Raw genomic sequence first — 21,183 nt, forward strand, 5'->3', positions numbered from 1 at the left:
TCTTTGTTCGCGGCTCTTGTCGGATTCCCTTGTGTGGGATGAGACTTGAGCCCTAGCGCGCTAGAGATAAACTCCCTTCTTGTTTTTGCATTACTGTGGTGGACTTGCTTTCTCGGTCGGTTCGGAGATACGGGCTCGGAACATAACACTGTTAAGTTCAAAATACACTTCCAGCGTATTACTTCTAGTTGAAAGTTGAAGACTGTGGTACTGAATGCTTTTGTAACTCACCCTTTTCTGTGGCAGTCTGAGTGTATAGCTGGCCAAATGTGCTTTACTGTTGCTCGTCTCTTTAGTTATCATAGATCAGGGATAAAAATTAAGATAATATAAATATTGGAATATAGGCTCTAAATGATTATGATCCATTCCTGTTCCTATTTCTGAGTCAGTAGATTCTTATTAAAATGGATATTTATTTGATTAAAAAAATTTTTTAAAGCCTTTAAATCCTTAGTAAGTATTTTTCAGTGTCAGCATTATTTCCGCTTGCCTTGTCACTAGAGAATTCTCTTCAAATCAGGAGTGGGAATTTCCTTGGTGGTCCATTGGTTACATCTTGGAGCTGCCACCTCAAGGGGCCTGGGTTCAATCCCTAGTCTGGGAACTAAGATCCCACAGGCTGCACAGTGTGGCCAAAAAAAAAAAAAAAGATGTTTTTGTCATCTAAGATTTTTTTGGGTGCATGGATTTGTTATGGGAAGGGGGACCTCTTCCAGGGCCTGAGAGTGGGCTCTTGTCCAACACTTGGAAATGAATTGTCTGAGGAGTCACACATGCTGAGAAAGCAAGAGAGTTTATTGGGAAGGGACGCCTGGGCGGAGAGCAGGAGGGTGAGGGAAGCCAGGAGGACTGCCGTGCCATGTGGCTCACAGTCTTGGGTTTTATGGTGATGGGGTTCATTTCTGGGATTTCTTTGGCCAAACATTTTGACTCGGTTCTGACTTGAGTTCCGTCGGTGTGTTTCTCCTAACAAATCTGTTTCATCTTGGGAAAATAAAAGTGTACTTAATAAGTATTTGTTAATGAGCCTGATTTATTAGTGAATCAAATTGGGATTGTAAATTGATATTATAAATTGTATATGAAGCTCTCTCGTCATAATTATACTTGCAGGGAATCAATGTCTGTGAATGGATGAGGATTTTAAGTAATTTTGCTTTCAGCTGCATTGAAAAATATTCAATGAAGTGGATTTATGTTGGAAGAAAGTGTGAAAAGAGGGAAGAATGCTGGATCAGGTGTCATCAGGTTTGAGCAGGTTGCTTTTGTATGAATGCTGAATTTACCGTGTTTTTAACTTATCATCATGTGTTTTGTCTAGTCTTTGGACTCATTACATGTGTTAACTTGCTTTGGCTTCTTGCATCTAGATCTTTGGAGTTTGCTTTGTGCTTTGTCCAGTTTGGGAGTTGCCTTGAAGGATTCCGTATCTATTGGCAATGACAGAAGAAAGCCTGTTATTCTGATCATTTTTGATTTCTCAACCTTGGAAAAAGTAGACATGGTCCCATCTTTGTCAGATCTGTATCTCAGAAATCCTCTAGCCCAGGAGACAGGGATTTAATCAGAATTCAGATTGAATTTCAGAGTGCGTGCGTTCGTACCTCCATTTGGAGCTCTCAAAGTGTAACTGCATTTACCTGACTCTATTTTCTCTCTCTTTCCTATCTTTATTTTGTTCTTCAACTATTACAGATTGCCTACAATGTATCAGAAATACAGGGGTGGGGTAACAAGATGTATGTGGACATTTAGATTAAGGGGGAAGATAAACTTGAAAGAAGCATGCAAAAATTGATTTCAGCTGTATTAAGTGCTATTGAGAAGTACAGGATGTTACTGGAGAGTGTTACATGAGACCCTATCCTGGTGGTGTGGGTTTGGGAAGGCTTTCCCAATGAAGCAACAAAGTGAATATATGAATATCTGTTAAGTGAATATGTATCAGGCTTAACATTTATGGCACATAACCCAAATTTTAGCATGTGGAAATTCAGAGAAATAAGAAGTAGTTACTTTACAGAAAAAGAGATTATTTAATGATTTCTTAAATCCGATACCCTGGGCAAGAATTTGATTTCTTTGCTTTTGACTTTAAGTCAAAGGCAATAATAAAGCAACTCAGACGATACAAATACCTGGGTTAACATTCTCTGGGGTTGGATCCCTTTCTAATAAAACTTACATTTTAAAGTAGTCAGAAATTTTCAGTTACAAATGTTAGAAAAACTGTTTTAACCTCTATTTTCCTTCACTGATTTAAAGGTAAATCAAGTTTGTTTTGGGCTTCCCTTGTAGCTCAGTTGGTAAAGAATCTGCCTGCAATGCAGGAGATTCAGGTTTGATCCCTGGGTCGGGAAGATCCCCTGGAGAAGGGAATGGCTACACACTCCAGGATTCTTGCTGGGAAATCCCTTGGACAGAGGAGCCTGGTGGGCTATAGTCCATGGGGTCACAAAGAGTTGGACATGACTGAATGATGAACACTTTCACTTTCAAGGTTGTTTTAGACAAAATTGTCTATAAAGATCTGGGAAGATCTTTTTAAAGCTTTCTTTTTTCTGTGCTCTCTCTTTCTTTCTCTCTTTTTTTCCCCCTGTGGTTAAATTTCTTTTCTGGTTTAGATTGATGATCAGGGTCCTCCCCATCAAAAAATAGTCAGGGATTCTGTATTTGTTAATTATCAGACTTCAGTGTGGGTGAGTTTTAGCAAATGTGTGACTGCAAGTACAGTTTAACGCTTTTGAGACTAGCTTTATTTTCTGTTAAAGGAAATTCGTATAACAACAAATGATGAGGCAGTTTGATATTTTTTAGCCACATGGGCTTCTGATGTCTGTGATTTCTTCTCTTGCTCAAATTCTCCCTACTTCTTTGGCTTAAACTCTTAGTTTACTGTGGTTCTGTTTTAAGGATTCAATTCAGTATATCCACTATTCTTATTGGAGAGATTGGAATATATGTACATACCTTCTATTTTTCATCTGAACTTAGTTCTTCAATAAGAAGTGTATTATTTGAATTTTTCTTCATTAAGGTATTTTCATATTAGAGCCCATGATATTTGTATTTAAGTATGCAGAAGATGGCAGGTTATAAAAATTGTTTTGGTTTAAGATTATAGTATTCCTTGGAAAATTATAGCAATAAATTGAAGTAACAGGTGTGTGTTTTCAAGACTATCCTTATATTACCAAAAATATTAATATTACTCAGTTTGGAACATGGTTATAATATACATAGGGCTCAATCTGAGTTTTGTTTTTGATCATATTTTGTCTCAATGTTATATGTGAAATATATTTTCAGATTTATCTTTAAAGCCTGTGTCAACTTCCTTGTAAATGTGAAAGTGGCCCTTTTATTGAGAGTAGACGATTATAAGCTTAATGGTTGTCACTGAAGCCTAATAGTATGGTTTTCATTACAGGGAGGTTTAATAGTAAGTAGCTAAGGAAACTTTTGAAGATTCACTTGTATTCTCTGGCATATATTAGTAACAAAGTTTTTGTTGTTTTTATTTTATTATTATTTAAAAATTTTATATTTAATAAAGTATAGTTGATTTATAATATCATATTTATTTCAGGTATACAACATAGTGATTCAAACTTTTTATAGATTGTGCTCCATTTAAAGTTATTCTAAAATATTGGTTTTATTCCCTGTGCTATATAATATATTTTATGTGTAGTAATCTCCTGCCCACTTTCTTCTTGCCCCTACCCCCTTCCTTTGCCTCAGCGGTAATCACTATTTGGTTCTCTGCATCTGTGAGTCTGTTTCTGTTATACTCATACTTTTGGTTTTCAGATTCCACGTAAGTGGTTTGTCTTTCTCTTTGTGACTTATTTCACAAATCTCAATACCTTCCAGACTATCCATGTTGTTGCAAATGGCATACTTTCATTTTTTTTATCACTGTGTTCTTTATCCATTCATCTTCTTTATCTGTTCATGTGTTGATGGACACTTAGGTGGCTTCTGTATCTTGGCTATTGTAAATAGTGTTGCTGTGAACATTGTGGTGCCTGTCTCTTTTTGAATTAGTGTTTTTGTTTTCTTCAGGTGTATACTTAGGAGTGAAATTGCTGGGTTGTATGGTAGTTCCATTTTTAGTTCTCTGTCTTCCACAGTGGCTGTACCAATTTACATGCCCATCAACAGTATATTAGGGTTTCCTTTTCATATACATCCTTGCCACCATTTGTTGTTTTTGTCTTTTTGATGATAAGCCATTCTGACAGGTGTGAGGTGATATGCTCATGGTTTTGATTTGCATTTCTTCGATGGATTAGCAGTGTTAAGCATGTTTTCATGTGCCTGTTGGCCATCTGTATATCTTCTTCAGAAAAATGTCTGTATAAATCTTTGGCCCACTTTTTTTTTGATATTTAAAACAATTTTTATTTTTTTGGTTGCGCTGCACAGCTTGCAGGATCTTAGTTCCCCGGTCAGGGGTCAAACCCATGCTCCCTGCAGTGCAGGCACAGAGTCTCAACCAGTGCACTGCCAGGGAAGTCCCTTCTGTCCGTTGTTTGATTGGAATTTTTGTCTTTTTGATATTGAGTTGTATGAGCTGTTTGTGTATTTTGGGTATTAACCTCTTACTGGTCATATTATTTGCAGCTATTTTCTCCCATACAATGGATTGTCTTTTTGTTTTGTCAGTGGCTTCCTTTCCTGTGCAAATGCTTTTAAATTTAATTATGTCCTATTTTATATTTGCCTTTGTTTCTTTTGCCATTGTAGACATATACCAAAAAAAAAAAAAAGGCTACAGTTTATGTCAGAATGTTCTGCCTATGTTTTTTCTCCTAAGAGTTTCAAGGTTTCTGGTCTTACATGTAGGTCTTTAATCCACTTTGAGTTTACTTTTGTGTGTGATGTGAGAAAAGATCCTAATTTCATTTGTTTATCTGCAACTGTCCAGTTTTCCCAGAACTGCTTATTGAAGAGACTGTCCTTTCCCCATTGTGTATTCTTGCTTCTTTTGTCGTAGATGAATTGTCCTTAGAAGTGTGGTTTACTTTTGGGCTCTCTGTTGTGCTCCATTGAGCTATGTGTCTGTTTTGTGCCAGGACCATACTGCTTTGATTATTGTAGCTTTGTAGTGTACAGTTTGAAGTTAGGGAGATGATTCCCTCCAGCTTTGTTCTTTCTCAGAAATGCTTTGGCTATTCAGGGACTTTGTGGTTCTGTATATTTTAGGATTATTTATTGTAGTTTTGTGGAAAATGTTATGGATATTGTGATAGGGATTACATTAAATCTGTAGATTGCTTTGAGTAGTGTGGTCATTTTAATAATATTAATTCTTCCAATTCTTGACCATGGGATTGCTTTCCAATCCTGTATCATTCCTTTGTCAGTGTTTTATAGTTTAGAGTAGAGGTCTTTCACCTTCATGGTTAAGTTTATTCCTAAATATTTTGTTCTTTTCAATGCAATTTTTAAAAAAATTAAACAAATTTTTAACTTTTATCTTATATTGGAGTATAGTTGACTTATAGTACTGCTTCAGTTTCAGGTGTATAGTAAAGTACTTCAGTTATACATATACTTGTATCTATTGTTTTTCAGATTCTTTTCCTATATAGGTTATTATGGAATATTGAGTTCTCTGTCCTATACAGTATGTCCTTGTTGATTATCTATTTTATATATAGTAGTGTATATATTGGAGAAGGCAATGGCACCCCATTCCAGCACCCTTGCCTGGAAAATCCCCTGGACAGAGGAGCCTAGTAGGCTGCAGTCCATGGGGTCACTAGGAGTCGGACACGACTGAGCGACTTCACTTTCACTTTTCACTCTCATGCATTGGAGAAGGAAGTGGCAACCCACTCCAGTGTTCTTGCCTGGAGAATCCCAGGGATGGAGGAGCCTGGTGGGCTGCTGTCTATGGGGTCGCACAGAGTCGGACACGACTGAGGTGACTAAACAGCAGCAGCAGCAGCAGCAGCAGCAGCAGCATATATATGTTAATCTGAAACTCCTGATTTATCTCTCCCCCCAGTTTTTCACCTTTGGTAACCATTAGTTTCTTTTCAAAGTCTGTGGGTCTGTTTCTGTTTTGTAAATAAGTTTATTTGTATCTCTTTTTTTTTTTTTAGATTCGACATAGAAATGATATCATATATGTCTTTGTCTGACTTTCTTCACTTAATGTGATCATCTCTAGGTCCATCCGTGTCGCTGCAAATGGCATTATTGCATGTCCTTGTGTGGGAGCACCCGTATGCAGTCTGCATGTGCCAGGCTTTGGTGGGAGAGCTTGATCTGCAGTGAGCGCAGGTCATGTCTTCACCCTCGGCGTGCTGGCAGCTGTTGCCTTGGTGGGAGGTGAGGCTGGAGATTGATGGGCCAGGTCCAGGGCCAAAAGTGACCCAGACCTTTTCCTCTACTCAGTGGTCATTATTGCCCTGTTTGGGATGTGGTTGGGTCCTAAGGTGCTGGAGCAGAAACCCTGGTGGTTGGGTCCAAGCTGGGTTCCATCCCCTCTCAGTGTGCATTCTCCCCGCTCCTGGAAGGGGCAGCTTCATCCCAGAGGAGAAGCAGCACTGGAGCAAGAGATGTTGGAGCCGCCCATGGGTGTGGCCCGAGGACGTGGGGCCCTCTTGAGAAACTGTCCAGAGCCCTGGGAATCTCCATTTGCTTCCTCTGCCTTGTTCCCAGGCATAGGCATGGATGTGCACGTGTTCTTCGTGAGTGGGGTCTCAATTTTTTTGAGGTGTCTTGTAAATAATACTGGTTTTCAAACCATGTAAGGGGACTTATCTTCCTGGTGTTGGACCCCAGGGCCAGGGTATCAAATATGTGGTTTGAATCCTTCATGCCCCAGGGAGGGTCTCCCAGTTCAGGATATCTCTCTCATCTTCTGTGTCCCATCCTCGGACTACAGGTACTGACCTGATTACTTCTCCTCCCTTCTTTGCTGACTCTGTGTGGATTTTTATACTCTTTGTGTAGGAGAGTCTTTCTGCCAGTCTTGTTTGTTTTCAGTGAGAGTTCTACATGTAGCTGTATTTTTGATGTGTTCATGGGGGAGAGTGAGCTCAAGTGTCCTTCTTTGCCATCTTGATCTCTTCCTCTTTTGGGGGGATGGTCACTGGAGGAGACAGTGCTGCTTGGGTGCTAGGATATTGTGGGTTTTCATAAGCATCCTTGTTGACTCTTGGGCTGCACCCTGCAGGCAGGCAGTCCCTGTAGCTGCCCAGCTTCAGGACCAAGGGGAGAGCCCAGAGTCAGCAACAGAGACATCAGTGATTTAATGGATGGGGGGGATCTTATATGTCTGAAGCAAGGTCCTGGAGCGACAGCCCACCACATGCTATGGATGGTGGGCAGGACATGCCAGCAGCCCCCACTCCCAGGGAAGGGGACGTTACCAGTTATGGGGGAGAGTGGCGTCTGATTGGCACATAGGTTACCAGCGAAGTAGCAGGGGGCATCCTGCTCACTGTCCCTTTGATAGCTATCATTGTGGAGGCATTCTAGTTCTAATATTTAGACGCTGTGTGACTAGTGGTACGAGTGTGTGGACGTGTTAGTAGGAGGTAGGTGAAGTAGGGACTGTTCCATCAGGGGATATACCAAGAGCAAAAGAACGACCATCTTGGGTGGCCTGATCACACATTGGCTGACCATGAGAGACGAACGGAAACTCCCAGTTTTTAATAAGCTGATTATCTGTATGTGATGAGGCAACATGGTGCAGTGCACTGGATCTGAGCTTTTGTTTTGCTCTGCAACTTATAGTTTGACTCCCAGTTTCCTTATATAAGTAGGTGATAACTCTGTCTTAAATACTCACGACATGCTTCGGTAATCATATGAGATAGTACATATGATTTGAAAACTGCAAAAAGACATGTAAATATTGGTCTGTGATTCTAGGTTCCTTGTCTTTTTGTTGTAGAATTTAAATTTAGCCTTTGTAGCTTAAGAATAGTTTTAACCTTAAAAATAAAAGTGTTGGAAGCAGTTTAAGTTCAGTGTATTTGTAAGAGTTCTCCAGAGACACAGAACGTGAAGGGGGTGTGTGTGTGAGAATGTGAAAGTGTGTGTTATGTATGAGAGAGTGTGTGGTGTGCAGGTGCACACACGCAGTATATATATATGTATAGAAAGACAGACAAACTGAGTAACTTCTTATAAGGCATTGGCCCAACCATTAGGGAGGCTGAGGAATTCCGAGAGCCACAGTTGGGAAGCTGTAGTTCCTTCTAGTCCCTATCCTAACGCCTGATAACAAGGAAAGCCAGTAATGTCAGCTCCAGTTTACGGCTAATTCTGGGTGTGAGTTGGGAAACATTGATGGCCCAGCCTGAGGGCATACAGGCAAGAGGCGGTCCCTCTTACTCAGCTATTTTGTCCAGTTGAGATCTTCAGTTCATTAGATGAGGCGCACCCACGTTCAGTTCAGTTCAGTTCAGTTCAGTCACTCAGTCGACTCTTTGTGACCCCATGAATCGCAGCATGCCAGGCCTCCCTGTTCACCAACTCCCAGAGTTCACTCAGACTCACGTCCATCGAGTCAGCGATGCCATCCAGCCATCTCATCCTCTGTCATCCCCTTCTCCTCCTGCCCCCAATCCCTCCCAGCATCAGAGTCTTTTCTAATGAGTCAGCTCTTCGCATGTGGTGGCCAAAGTACTGGGATTTCAGCTTTAGCACCATTCCCTCCAAAGAAATCCCAGGGCTGATCTCCTTCAAATAGACTGGTCGGATCTCCTAGCAGTCCAAGGAACTCTCAAGAGTCTTCTCCAACACCACAGTTCAAAAGCATCAATTCTTCGGCGCTCAGCCTCCTTCACAGTCCAACTCTCACATACATATGGAAAAACCATAGCCTTGACTAGACGGACCTTAGTCGGCAAAGTAATGTCTCTGCTTTTGAATATGCTATCTAGGTTGGTCATAAATTTTCTCCCAAGGATTAAGCATCTTTTAATTTCATGGCTGCAGTCACTATCTGCAGTGATTTTGGAGCACAAAAAAATAAAGTCTGACACTGTTTCCACTGTTTCCTCATCAATTTCCCATGAAGTGATGGGAACGGATGCCATGATGTTCGTTTTCTGAATGTTGAGCTTTAAGCCAACTTTTTCACTCTCCTCTTTCACATTCATCAAGAGGCTTTTTAGCTCCTCTTCACTTTCTGCCATAAGGGTGGTGTCATCTGCGTATCTGAGGTTCTTGATATTTCTCCCAGCAGTCTTGATTCCAGCTTGTGTTTCTTCCAGTCCAGCGTTTCTCATGATGTACTCTGCATAGAAGTTAAATAAGCAGGGTGACAATATACAGCCTTGATGTACTCCTTTTCCTATTTGGAACCAGTCTGTTGTTCCATGTCCAGTTCTAACTGTTGCTTCCTGACCTGTATATAGGTTTCTCAAGAGGCAGGTTAGGTGGTCTGGTATTCTTGCCATCTCTTTCAGAATTTTCCACAGTTTATTGTGAGCCACACAGTCAAAAGCTTTGGCATAGTCAATAAAGCAGAAATAGATGTTTTTCTGGAACTCTCTTGCTTTTTCCATGATCCAGCAGATGTTGACAACTTGATCTCTGGTCCCTCTGCCTTTTCTAAAACCAGCTTGAACATCTGGAAGTTCACGGTTCATGTATTGCTGAAGCCTGGCTTGGAGAATTTTGAGCATTACTTTACTAGCGTGTGAGATGAGTGCAATTGTGCAGTAGTTTGAGCATTCTTTGACATTGCCTTTCTTTGAGATTGGAATGAAAACTGACCTTTTCCAGTCCTGTGGCCACTGCTGAGTTTTCCAAATTTGCTGGCATATTGACTGCAGCACTTTCACAGCATCATCTTTCTGGATTTGAAATAATTCAACTGGAATTCCATCACCTCCACTAGCTTTGTTTGTAGTGATGCTTTCTAAGGCCCACTTGACTTCACTTTCCAAGATGTCTGGCTCTAGATGAGTGATCACACCATCATGATTATCTTGGTCGTGAAGATCTTTTTTTTTAATAGTTCTCCTGTGTATTCTTGCCACGTCTTCTTAATATCTTCTGCTTCTGTTAGGTCCAGACCATTTCTGTCCTTTATCGACCCCATCTTTGCATGAAATGTTCCCTTGATATCTCTCATTTTCTTGATGAGATCTCTAGTCTTTCCCATTCTGTTGTTTTCCTCTATTTCTTTGTATTGATCGCTGAGGAAGGCTTTCTTATCTCTTCTTGCTATTCTTTGGAACTCTGCATTCAGATGTTTATATCTGTCCTTTTCTCCTTTGCTTTTCACCTCTCTTCTTTTCACAGCTATTTGTAAGGCCTCCCCAGACAGCCATTTTGCTTTTTTGCATTTCTTTTCCATGGGGATGGTCTTGATCCCTATCTCCTGTACAGTGTCACGAACCTCAGTCCATAGTTCATCAGGCACTCTACCTATCAGATCTAGGCCCTTAAATCTATTTCTCACTTCCACTGTATAATCATAAGGGATTTGATTTAGGTCATACCTGAATGGTCTAGCGGTTTTCCCTACTTTCTTCAATTTAAGTCTGAATTTGGCAATAAGGAGTTCATGATCTGAGCCACAGTCAGCTCCTGGTCTTGTTTTTGTTGACTGTATAGAGCTTCTCCATCTTTGGCTAGAGAATATAATCAATTTGATTTCGGTGTTGACCATCTGGTGATGTCCATGTGTAGAGCCTTCTCTTGTGTTGTTGGAAGAGGGTGTTTGTTATGACCAGTGCATTTTCTTGGCAAAACTCTGTTAGTCTTTGTCCTGCTTCATTCCATATTCCAAGGCCAAATTTGCCTGTGACTCCAGGTGTTTCTTGACTTCCTACTTTTGCATTCCAGTCCCCTATAATGAAAAGGACATCTTTTTTGGGTGTTAGTTCTAAAAGGTCTTGTAGGTCTTCATAGAACCGTTCAACTTCAGCTTCTTCAGTGTTACTGGTTGGGGCATAGACTTGGAAAACTGTGATATTGAATGGTTTGCCTTGGAAATGAACAGAGATCATTCTGTTGTTTATGAGATTGCATCCAAGTACTGCATTTCGGACTCTTTCGTTGACCATGATGGCTACTCCCATATCTTTTGAGGGATTCCTTCCCGCAGTAGTAGATATAATGGTCATCTGAGTTCAGTTCACCCATTCCAGTCCATTTTAGTTCACTGATTCCTAGAATGTTGACGTTCACTCTTGCTATCTCTTGTTTGACCACTTCCAATTTGCCTTGATTCATGGATCTGACATTCCAGTTTCCTATGCAGTATTGCTCTTTACAGCATCAGAGCTTGCTTCTATCACCAGTCACATCCACAACTGGGTATGATTTTTGCTTTGGCTCCATTCCTTCATTCTTTCTGGAGTTATTCTCCACTGATCTCCAGTAGCATATTGGGTACCTACTGACCTGGGGAGTTCCTCATTCACTATCCTATCATTTTGCCTTTTCATACTCTTCATGAGATTCTCAAGGCAAGAATACTAAAGTGATTTGCCATCCCCTTCTCCAGTGGACCATATTGTGTCAGACCTCTCCAGCATGCCCACCTGTCTTGGGTGGCCCCACAGGGCATGGCTTAGTTTTGTTGAGTTAGACAAGGCTGTGGTCCTAGTGTGATTAGATTGACTAGTTTTCTGTGAGTATGGTTTCAGTGTGTCTGCCCTCTGATGCCCTCTTGCAACACCTACCGTGTTATTTGGGTTTCTCTTACCTTGGGCGTGGGGTATCTCTTCATGGCTGCTCCAGGAAAGCGCAGCTGCTGGTCCTTACCTTGGACGAGGGGTATCTCCTCACCGCCGCCCCTCCCGACCTTGAACGTGGAATAGCTCCTCTAGGCCCTCAGGCACCCTTGCAGCCACCGCTCATTGTACATGCTCCTCCTGGCTGCCGCCCCTGGCCTCGGACGTGGGGCCGCTCCTCTTGGCTGCTCCTGCAGCCTGGCACTCTCAGCCGCCACCCACATTAGGGAGGGTAATCTGCTTTACTCTGTATACTCAGTTGTTTTAGAAATACCCTCACGACCACACCCAGAATGTGTGGCAATCCTGCGGCCTAGTCAAGTTGACACAGATTTAACCAGCACATGCAGCATAAAGTTCTAAGTGACAACAGAGTAATTCAACCTCCCTTATTATGCTAAGTATTTTTATAAATGAGATCTTATTCTTCTAGAAGAGTTTTGAAATTTGTTGGAGAAAAAATAGGGGAAGTCTTCTGACCTGAGATGAATGTTTTACTTTGGTTCTGTTCATTGAAGTTCTGTTTTTATTTTGAATCAGTTTGTCCTATATAAGAATGTAGTTTAGTTTTGTTTCTCATGAGGACCACTCAACTTTTTCTATAGTTGCTGTAATTGCCATTCATTTTCTCCAAACATCTTGAATTACTAGAGAGAGAAATGTCTTCAGAACACTTCATAGAACAGACAAGATTGTTGTTGTTCAGTCACTAAGTCATGTGCGACTCTTTGCAATCCCATGGACTGCAGCACGCCGGGCTTCCCTGTCCTTCACAGTCTCCTAGAGTGTGCTCAAATTCATGTCCTCTGAGTCAGTGATGCTATCTAACCGTCTCCACCAGGCTCCTCTGTCCATGGAATTTTTCAGGAGAGAATATTGGAATAGGTAGCCATTCCCTTGCCCAGGGGATCTTCCCGACCCAGGGATCGAACCTGAGTCTTCTGCGTCGCAGGCAGATTCTTTACTGTCTGAGCCACCATGGAAGCCCAGAAAAGACCTGCACAGCACAAACAAAAATTGAGGTTAGAGCAGGGAGCCATTGTGTAGAGTGAAGGAAACTGATACTTTTTAAAGTGTCTTCTGAAAGAAAGTGAAGTGAAGTTGCTCAGTTGTGTCTGACTCTTTGTGACCCTATGGACTATAGCCTACCAGGCTCCTCTGTCTATGGGATTTTCCAGGCAATAGTACTGGAGTGGATTGCCATTACTTCTCCAGGATGTCTTCCCAACCTAGGGCTTGAACCCAGGTCTCCCAAATTGTAGACAGATGCTTTACCATCTGAGCCACCAGCTGAATACTTATATTTATTATTTCATTTATTTAAAATGTAGTGAGATCTTGGAAGAGAGAAGACTCTACACATGGACATCACCAGATGGTCAACACCGAAATCAAATTGATTATATTCTCTAGCCAAAGATGGAGAAGCTCTATACAGTCAACAAAAACAAGACCAGGAGCTGACTGTGGCTCAGATCATGAACTCCTTATTGCCAAATTCAGACTTAAATTGAAGAAAGTAGGGAAAACCGCTAGACCATTCAGGTATGACCTAAATCAAATCCCTTATGATTATACAGTGGAAGTGAGAAATAGATTAAAGGGCCTAGATCTGATAGGTAGAGTGCCTGATGAACTATGGACTGAGGTTCGTGACATTGTACAGGAGATAGGGATCAAGACCATCCCCATGGAAAAGAAATGCAAAAAAGCAAAATGGCTGTCTGGGGAGGCCTTACAAATAGCTGTGAAAAGAAGAGAGGTGAAAAGCAAAGGAGAAAAGGACAGATATAAACATCTGAATGCAGAGTTCCAAAGAATAGCAAGAAGAGATAAGAAAGCCTTCCTCAGCGATCAATACAAAGAAATAGAGGAAAACAACAGAATGGGAAAAACTAGAGATCTCATCAAGAAAATGAGAGATATCAAGGGAACATTTCATGCAAAGATGGGGTCGATAAAGGACAGAAATGGTCTGGACCTAACAGAAGCAGAAGATATTAAGAAGATGTGGCAAGAATACATGGAAGAACTGTACAAAAAAGATCTTCACGACCAAGATAATCATGATGGTGTGATCACTCATCTAGAGCCAGACATCTTGGAAAGTGAAGTCAAGCAGGCCTTAGAAAGCATCGCTATAAACAAAGCTAGTGGAGGTGATGGAATTCCAGTTGAGCTGTTTCAAATCCAGAAGGATGATGCTGTGAAAGTGCTGCAGTCAATATGCCAGCAAATTTGGAAAACTCAGCAGTGGCCACAGGACTGGAAAAGGTCAGTTTTCATTCCAATCTCAAAGAAAGGCAATGTCAAAGAATGCTCAAACTGCCACACAGTTGCACTCATCTCACATCCTAGTTAAGTAATGCTCAAAATTCTCCAAGCCAGGTTTCAGCAATATGTGAATGGTGAAGTTCCAGATGTTCAAGCTGGTTTTAGAAAAGGCAGAGGGACCAGAGATCAAGTTGTCAACATCTGCTGGATCATGGAAAAAGCAAGAGAGTTCCAGAAAAACATCTATTTCTGGTTTATTGACTATGCCAAAGCCTTTGACTGTCTGGATCACAATAAACTGTGGAAAATTCTGAAAGAGATGGGAATACCAGACCACCTAACCTGCCTCTTGAGAAATCTGTATGCAGGTCAGGAAGCAACAGTTAGAACTGGACATGGAACAACAGACTGGTTCCAAATAGGAAAATGAGTACATCAAGGCTGTATATTGTCACCCTGCTTATTTAACTTCTATGCAGAGTACATCATGAGAAACACTGGACTGGAAGAAACACAAGCTGGAATCAAGATTGCCGGGAGAAATATCAATAACCTCAGATACGCAGATGACACCACCCTTATGGCAGAAAGTGAAGAGGAGCTAAAAAGCCTCTTGATGAAAGTGAATGAGGAGAGCGAAAAAGTTGGCTGAAAGCTCAACATTCAGAAAATGAAGATCATGGCATCCGGTCTCATCACTTCATGGGAAATAGATGGGGAACAGTGGAAACTGTCAGACTTTATTTTTTTGGGCTCCCAAATCACTGCAGATAGTGACTGCAGCCATGAAATTAAAAGATGCTTACTCCTTGGAAGAAAAGTTACGACCAACCTAGACAGCATTTTCGAAAGCAGAGATATTACTTTGCTGACTAAGGTCCGTCTAGTCAAGGCTATGGTTTTTCCTGTGGTCATGTATGGATGTGAGAGGTGGACTGTGAAGAAGGCTGAGCGCCGAAGAATTGATGCTTTTGAACTGTGGTGTTGGAGAAGACTCTTGAGAGTCCCTTGGACTGCAAGGAGATCCAGCCAGTCCATTCTGAAGGAGATCAGCCCTGGGATTTCTTTGGAAGGACTGATATTGAAGCTGAAACTGCAGTACTTTGGCCACCTCATGGGAAGAGTTGACTCATTGGAAAAGCCTCTGATGCTGGGAGGGATTGGGAGCAGGAGGAGAAGGGGACGACAGAGGATGAGATGGCTGGATGGCATCACGGACTCGATGAACGTGAGTCTGAGTGAACTCTGGGAGTTGGTGATGAACAGGGAGGCCTGGCATGCTGCGATTTATGGGGTCGCAAAGAGTCGGGCACGACTGAGATACTGAACTGAACTGAACTGAACTGAGATCTTGGAAGAAGGAAAGCAGAGTAAATAGGCGCATGGCTGGTTGGTTCCACTTTCCTTGACTTAGTGTTGTGAACATAGTATTTCATTTTCTTTCTTTTTTTTTTTTTTTTTCTTTTTTTTTTTAGTATTTCATTTTCATTTCTTTCATCTTTCATTTTTAGCTCTTGTATACTGGGAATGTAATTTCTAGTCCTGGATTCGTCATGCTACCTTAGTTAGTTATAGAACTGGCATATGTATATACCAAATATATGACTATTTTATTAGGATATATATATATGTTGTGTTTTCACTGTATTTTAGTATTTCGTCTTTCAGGATGGGCAGCCTCAATTCCTGTTCAGTTCATTCCAGTTCAGTTGCTAAGTCGTGTCTGACTCTTTGCGACCCCATGAATTGCAGCACGCCGGGCCTCCCTGTCCACCACCAACTCCCAGAGTTCACTCAGACTCACGTCCATTGAGTCAGCGATGCCATCCAGTCATCCCATCCTCTGGCGTCCCCTTCTCCTCCTGCCCCCAATCCCTCCCAGCATCAGAGTCTTTTCCAATGAGTCAACTCTTCACGTGAGGTGTCCAAAGTACTGGAGCTTCAGCTTTAGCCTCATTCCCTCCAAAGAAATCCCAGGGCTGATTTCCTTCAGATTGGACTGGTTGGATCTCCTTGCAGTCCAAGGGACTCTCAAGCGTCTTCTCCAACACCGCAGTCCAAAAGCATCAATTCTTCGGCGCTCAGCCTTCTTCACAGTCCAACTCTCACATCCTTATATGACCACTGGAAGAACCGTAGCCTTGACTAGACGGACCTTTGTTGGCAAAGTAATGTCTCTGCTTTTGAATGTACTATCTAGGTTGGTCATAACTTTTCTTCCAAGGAGTAAGAGTCTTTTAATTTCATGTCTGCAGTCCCCATCTGCAGTGATTTTGGAGCCCCAAAAAATAAAGTCTGACATTGTTTCCACTGTTTCCCCATTTATATCCCATGAATTGATGGGACCAGATGCCATGATCTTCGTTTTCTGAATGTTGAGCTTTAAGCCAACTTTTTCGCTCTCCTCTTTCACTTTCATCAAGAGGCTTTTGAGTTCCTCTTCACTTTCTGCCATAAGGGTGGTGTCATCTGCATATCTGAGGTTATTGATATTTCTCCCAGCAATCTTGATTCCAGCTTGTGTTTCTTCCAGTCCAGTGTTTCTCATGATGTACTCTGCATAGAAGTTTAAGCAGGGTGACAATATACAGCCTTGATGTACTCATTTTCCTACTTGGAACCAGTCTGTTTTCCATGTCCAGTTCTAACTGTTGCTTCCTGACCTGCATACAGATTTCTCAAGAGGCAATTCAGGTGGTCTGGTATTCCCATCTCTTTCAGAATTTTCCACAGTTAATTCCTGTAGGGTCTAGTTAGTCACAAATTGCTGTTGTTGTTGGGTTTTTGCCTTTTTTTGATTTTTGCTTTTTTTTGGTAGCACTCACCATGTGTCATTCTTTCCCTCATTTAGAATGTGAGACTTGAGCATCAGGTGTGGTGCTTAAGAGCACTGAGTCCTCAGTGAGTCTGGAGCCACTTACCTGTGTGCAGTCCCTTCCCTCCTACTTAGTCACTGTGTGACTTTGGGCAACATAATCTCTTTGTGCCCATGTTTTCTTATCTCTAAAGTGGAATACTGATCATTCCATCTCATAGATTGTTAATAAGCACTGAGCTAACATTTGTACAATGTTTAGAACACTGCCTGGCCTGTAGAAAGTATTACAAGTGTTTGTTAAATAAAGTAGATATTCTGTTAATATTTTAAAGATGTAAATTCATTATGCCATTTTCTCCCCTCCCCCTTTTTTAACATACTAGATTTATTCTTAAAATTTTTAATAAATATTAAAATCTTACAAAAAGATTTCGTGTTCATTTGTAAGATGAAATTAAGTTTTAGACCCAGGTCACAGTGATCAAGTATTTCACCTGTATGACTGATAGCCTATTTAGAAGTCTTATTGGACACTCAGGACTAGTTTTAACTTTTTCAGACAGTCCTATCATGTGTACTATGTGTAGGATGTTTGACATATTTGACCCTTTTTCAAAAAGTGCCTCAGTCCTGAAGGGAACACTCCTGCACTATTGGTGGGAATGTAAATTGGTGTAGCCACTGTGAAGAACAGTATGGAGGTTCCTTGGAAAACTGAAAATAGAGCTTCCATATGGCCCTGCTATATACAGGGTCCATTCAGCTCAATACACAGGGTCTATTCAGACAAACATGGTATGAAAGAATACACACACCCCAGCATGCCTTGCAGCTGTGTTTATAATAGTCCAGACATGGAAGCAATCTAAATGTCCCTTGACAGAGTGATAAACAAGAGGTGGTACATGTATGCAATGGAGTATTACTCAGTCATTAAAAAGAGTGAAATAACACCACTTGCAGCAACATGGATGGACCCAGAGACTGTAGTGCTGAGTGAAATGAGTCAGACAGAGGGAGAAATAGCATATGACATCTCTTATAGTTTGAGTCTAAAAAGAAATAATACAAATGAACTTATTTATGAAACAGAAACAGATTCACAAACTCACAAGCTTATGGTTGCCAGTGTGGGAAGAATGGGGGGAAGAGATAGTTAGGGATTTGGGGATCGACAAGTACACACTGCTGTGTTTAAAATGGATAAGCAACAAGGACCTACTGTATAGTACAAGGAACTCTGGTCAGTGTCATATGGCAGCCTGGATGGGAGGGGAGTTCAGAGGATGATGGATACATGTGTATATATGGCTGAGTCCCTTTGCTGTCCACCTGAAACTATCACAACACTGTTAATCAGCTATACTCGAATATAAAATAAAAAGTTAAAAAAAAAAACCAACAAAACTGTGCCTGAATCCTTATATTATGCTGTTTTCTTTAAAACATTGTTTTCAATAAGAGGTAATTTTGCCCTCTCGGAGACACTTGGCACTACATGGAGACATTTTTGGTTGTCACAGCTCAGGCTGTGCTACTGGCATTTATAGAGTAGAAGCTCGCAATACATCCTATAATATGTTGGAGAACCCTCCAAAGCAGTGGATTATCTGACCCAAAATGTAGTTAGTGTTGAAGTTGAGAGGCTCTGCTTTAAAGAAATCATTATTTGCTGGTGATTAAATAAATAAAAGATTTGTTCCTTGGAAGGAAAGCTATGACAAATACAGACAGCATATTAAAAAGCAAAGACATCATTTTGCTGACAAAGGTCCTTCTACTCAAAGCTGTGGTTTTTCCAGTAGCCATATGCAGATGTGAGAATTGGACCGTAAAGAACTCTGAGTGCTGATGAATTGATGTTTTCAAACTGTGATGCTAGAGAAGACTCTTGAGAATTCCTTGGACAGCAAGGAAATCAAACCAGTCAATCCTTAAGGAAATGAACTCCTTGCAAATTCACTGGAAGGACTGATGCTGAAGCTCCAATACTTTGCCCACCTGATACGAAGAGCTGACTCACTGGAAAAGACCCTGATGCTGGGAAAGATTGAAGGCAGGAGGAGAAGACAGAAGCAAAGGATAAGATGGTTAGATAGCATCACTGACTCAATGGACGTGAGCCACCTCTGAGAGATAGTGAAGAATGGGGAAGCCTAGCATGCTGCAATCCATGGGGTTAGAAAGAATTGATTATGACAGAGACTGAACATCAACAGCAACAAATAAATAAAACATAAAATCAACTCCTACTGCATACTTTATTTTTCACAAAACTTGGTTTATTAGACTGTCTAGAAATAGTCATCTGAGAGAGTTAATGATCAAGCTCTTGGGCTAACAAAGACTACTAAATTAAAGTTGGGTACAGTAAGGCTAAGATCATGGGTCAGTCCCTTGTGAGGGCCAGTTAACTATGTTCTGTTCCATAGCCATGCAATCCTAATACTAGTTAACCATTTGTATGGCAAATATACAGCATTAATCACAGGGGGAAACAGACAAGGGATAATAAGGGAATAAGATGAAATGTGCATAGGCCTGATAGATGTCTAATTGTGATGTTTTTGTAAAGGTAAACTCCTAAATTGGGGGTCTGTCATTATAATTTTGCAGCAGTCCTCAGTCTGTAGCCTTTGTGATAGTCAAGTCAGTCTCCATACTTTCCTTTCATGGAAACTATGCTTAATGCTGTCTCAGTCTTTTGACTTATGCCCGGAATGTTCATATTCACCTATGTGTTCTTCCATATGCTTTATTGTTTATACTTTGCGTATGTACGTCTGTGATCCATCTCAAGCTAAGTTTTATGTATAGTGTGAGGAAGAAGTTAACTGTTCTATACAGATATCCAGTTACTTCCTTTAGTCAATAAGTCGTGTCTGACTCTTGTGACCCCATGGACCTTAGCCTTCTAGGCTCCTCTGTCCAGGGGATTCTTCAGGCAAGAATACTGGAGTGGGTTGCCATTTCCTTCTCCAAGTTCCTTAAGTATGATTTATTAAAAAAAGAAAAAAAGATATAATTTAAAAGTTTGAAAAAAGAACTCTGTGTCGTCTTTTTAGTGTTGACTTTTTATTTTTCCTTTTCAACATGATGTTTTGATACACATGCATACTTCAGGGATACTGCAGGTGCAGTTTCAGGTTACTGCAATGAAGTGAATGTCACAGCAACGTGAATGTTTCAGTGGCACCTGAAATCTGCCTTCTTAGCATATTTTCAGTATTCAGTACCGTGTTATTAACTATAGTCATTAGGCTTGATCTTTTATTAGATTTATTCATCCTACATAACTATAAGTTTGTATCCTTTGATCAACATCTCTTTGTGTTCCCTACCCCCTCAGCTACTAGCAACCATCTACTCTGCTTCTGTGGGTTTTTAGTTTCCACATATAACTGAGATAATGTAGAATTTGTCCTTGTGTGCCTGGTTTATTTTAGTTGGCATAATTTCCCCCAGGTTTATCCAAGTTGTCCCAAATGACAGGATTTCCTTCTTTTTTAAGGCTGAATAATCCATTGTGTGTGTGTGTGTTTGTGTGTGTGCATGTGTATGTATTCCACAAGGATTCCCTTTTCTCCATACCCTCATTAACACATGACTTTTTGTCTTTTTGATAGTAGCCATTATAACAGCTGTATGGTGATAGCTCATTGTTTTGATTTGCATTTCCATGATATAATTAGTCATGTTGAACATCTTTTCATGCTCCTGTTGGCCACTTGTGTGTCTTCTTTTGAGAAATGTGTGTTCAGGCCCTTTACTCATTTTTTAAATGGTTATTGTTTTCTTGCTATTAAGTTGTTTGAGTTTCTTCTATGTTTTGGACATTACTCTCTTATAAAATTTTGCAAATAGTTTGCAAATATTTTCTTCCATTTTGTAGGTTGTTTTTTCACTCTGTTAATAACTTTTTTAGTTTCTATGGAGGAGCTTTTTAGTTTGATGTAATTTCATCTGTCTGTGCATTTGTTGCTGTGCTTTTATAATTATATCCAAAAAAGTATTGTTCAAACAAATGCCAAGAAGCTTTTTATCTCTGTTTTCTTCAAGTAGTTAAGTTTCAGGTCTTACAGTGAAGGATTTAATGATTCTAAATTGTTTTATGTATATTGAATAAGGTAAGGATTCAGTTTCCTTCTTCAACATGTGGATAAACAAGAGCATTTATTGAAAAGACTGTTCTTTCCCTGTTGTGTGTTCTTGGAACCTTTGATGAAAATCCTTTGACCGTAAATGCAAGATTTTATTTCTGGGCTCTATTCTCTTCCTTTGGTCTGCATGTCTGTTTTTATGCCAGTACTCGGCTATTTTTATTACAGTGGGTTTGTAGTGTATCTTGACGTCCAGTATAAGTGC

The 21,183-nt window shown here is 40.7% G+C and overlaps 1 protein-coding gene across 4 annotated transcripts in view; it reads left to right on the forward strand.

Annotated features, from left to right (window-relative positions):
* TMEM135 (transmembrane protein 135) overlaps nucleotides 1-21,183 on the forward strand; it is a 269,519-nt gene that overhangs the window by 14,476 nt on the left and 233,860 nt on the right. For 2 of the 4 annotated variants that reach the window (XM_068976624.1, XM_068976625.1), the window contains exon 1: nucleotides 13,887-14,000. The exons of the other annotated variants lie outside the window; for them this stretch is intronic. In XM_068976624.1, coding sequence (XP_068832725.1) covers nucleotides 13,953-14,000 — 48 coding nt within the window. In that variant the 5' untranslated portion in view covers nucleotides 13,887-13,952. Of the gene's footprint in view, nucleotides 1-13,886; nucleotides 14,001-21,183 lie in introns of those variants that run through there. 4 annotated transcript variants of the gene reach the window in all.

This window comes from Capricornis sumatraensis, chromosome 8 (genome assembly GCF_032405125.1).
Source record: "Capricornis sumatraensis isolate serow.1 chromosome 8, serow.2, whole genome shotgun sequence".
Lineage (NCBI taxonomy): Eukaryota > Metazoa > Chordata > Mammalia > Artiodactyla > Bovidae > Capricornis > Capricornis sumatraensis.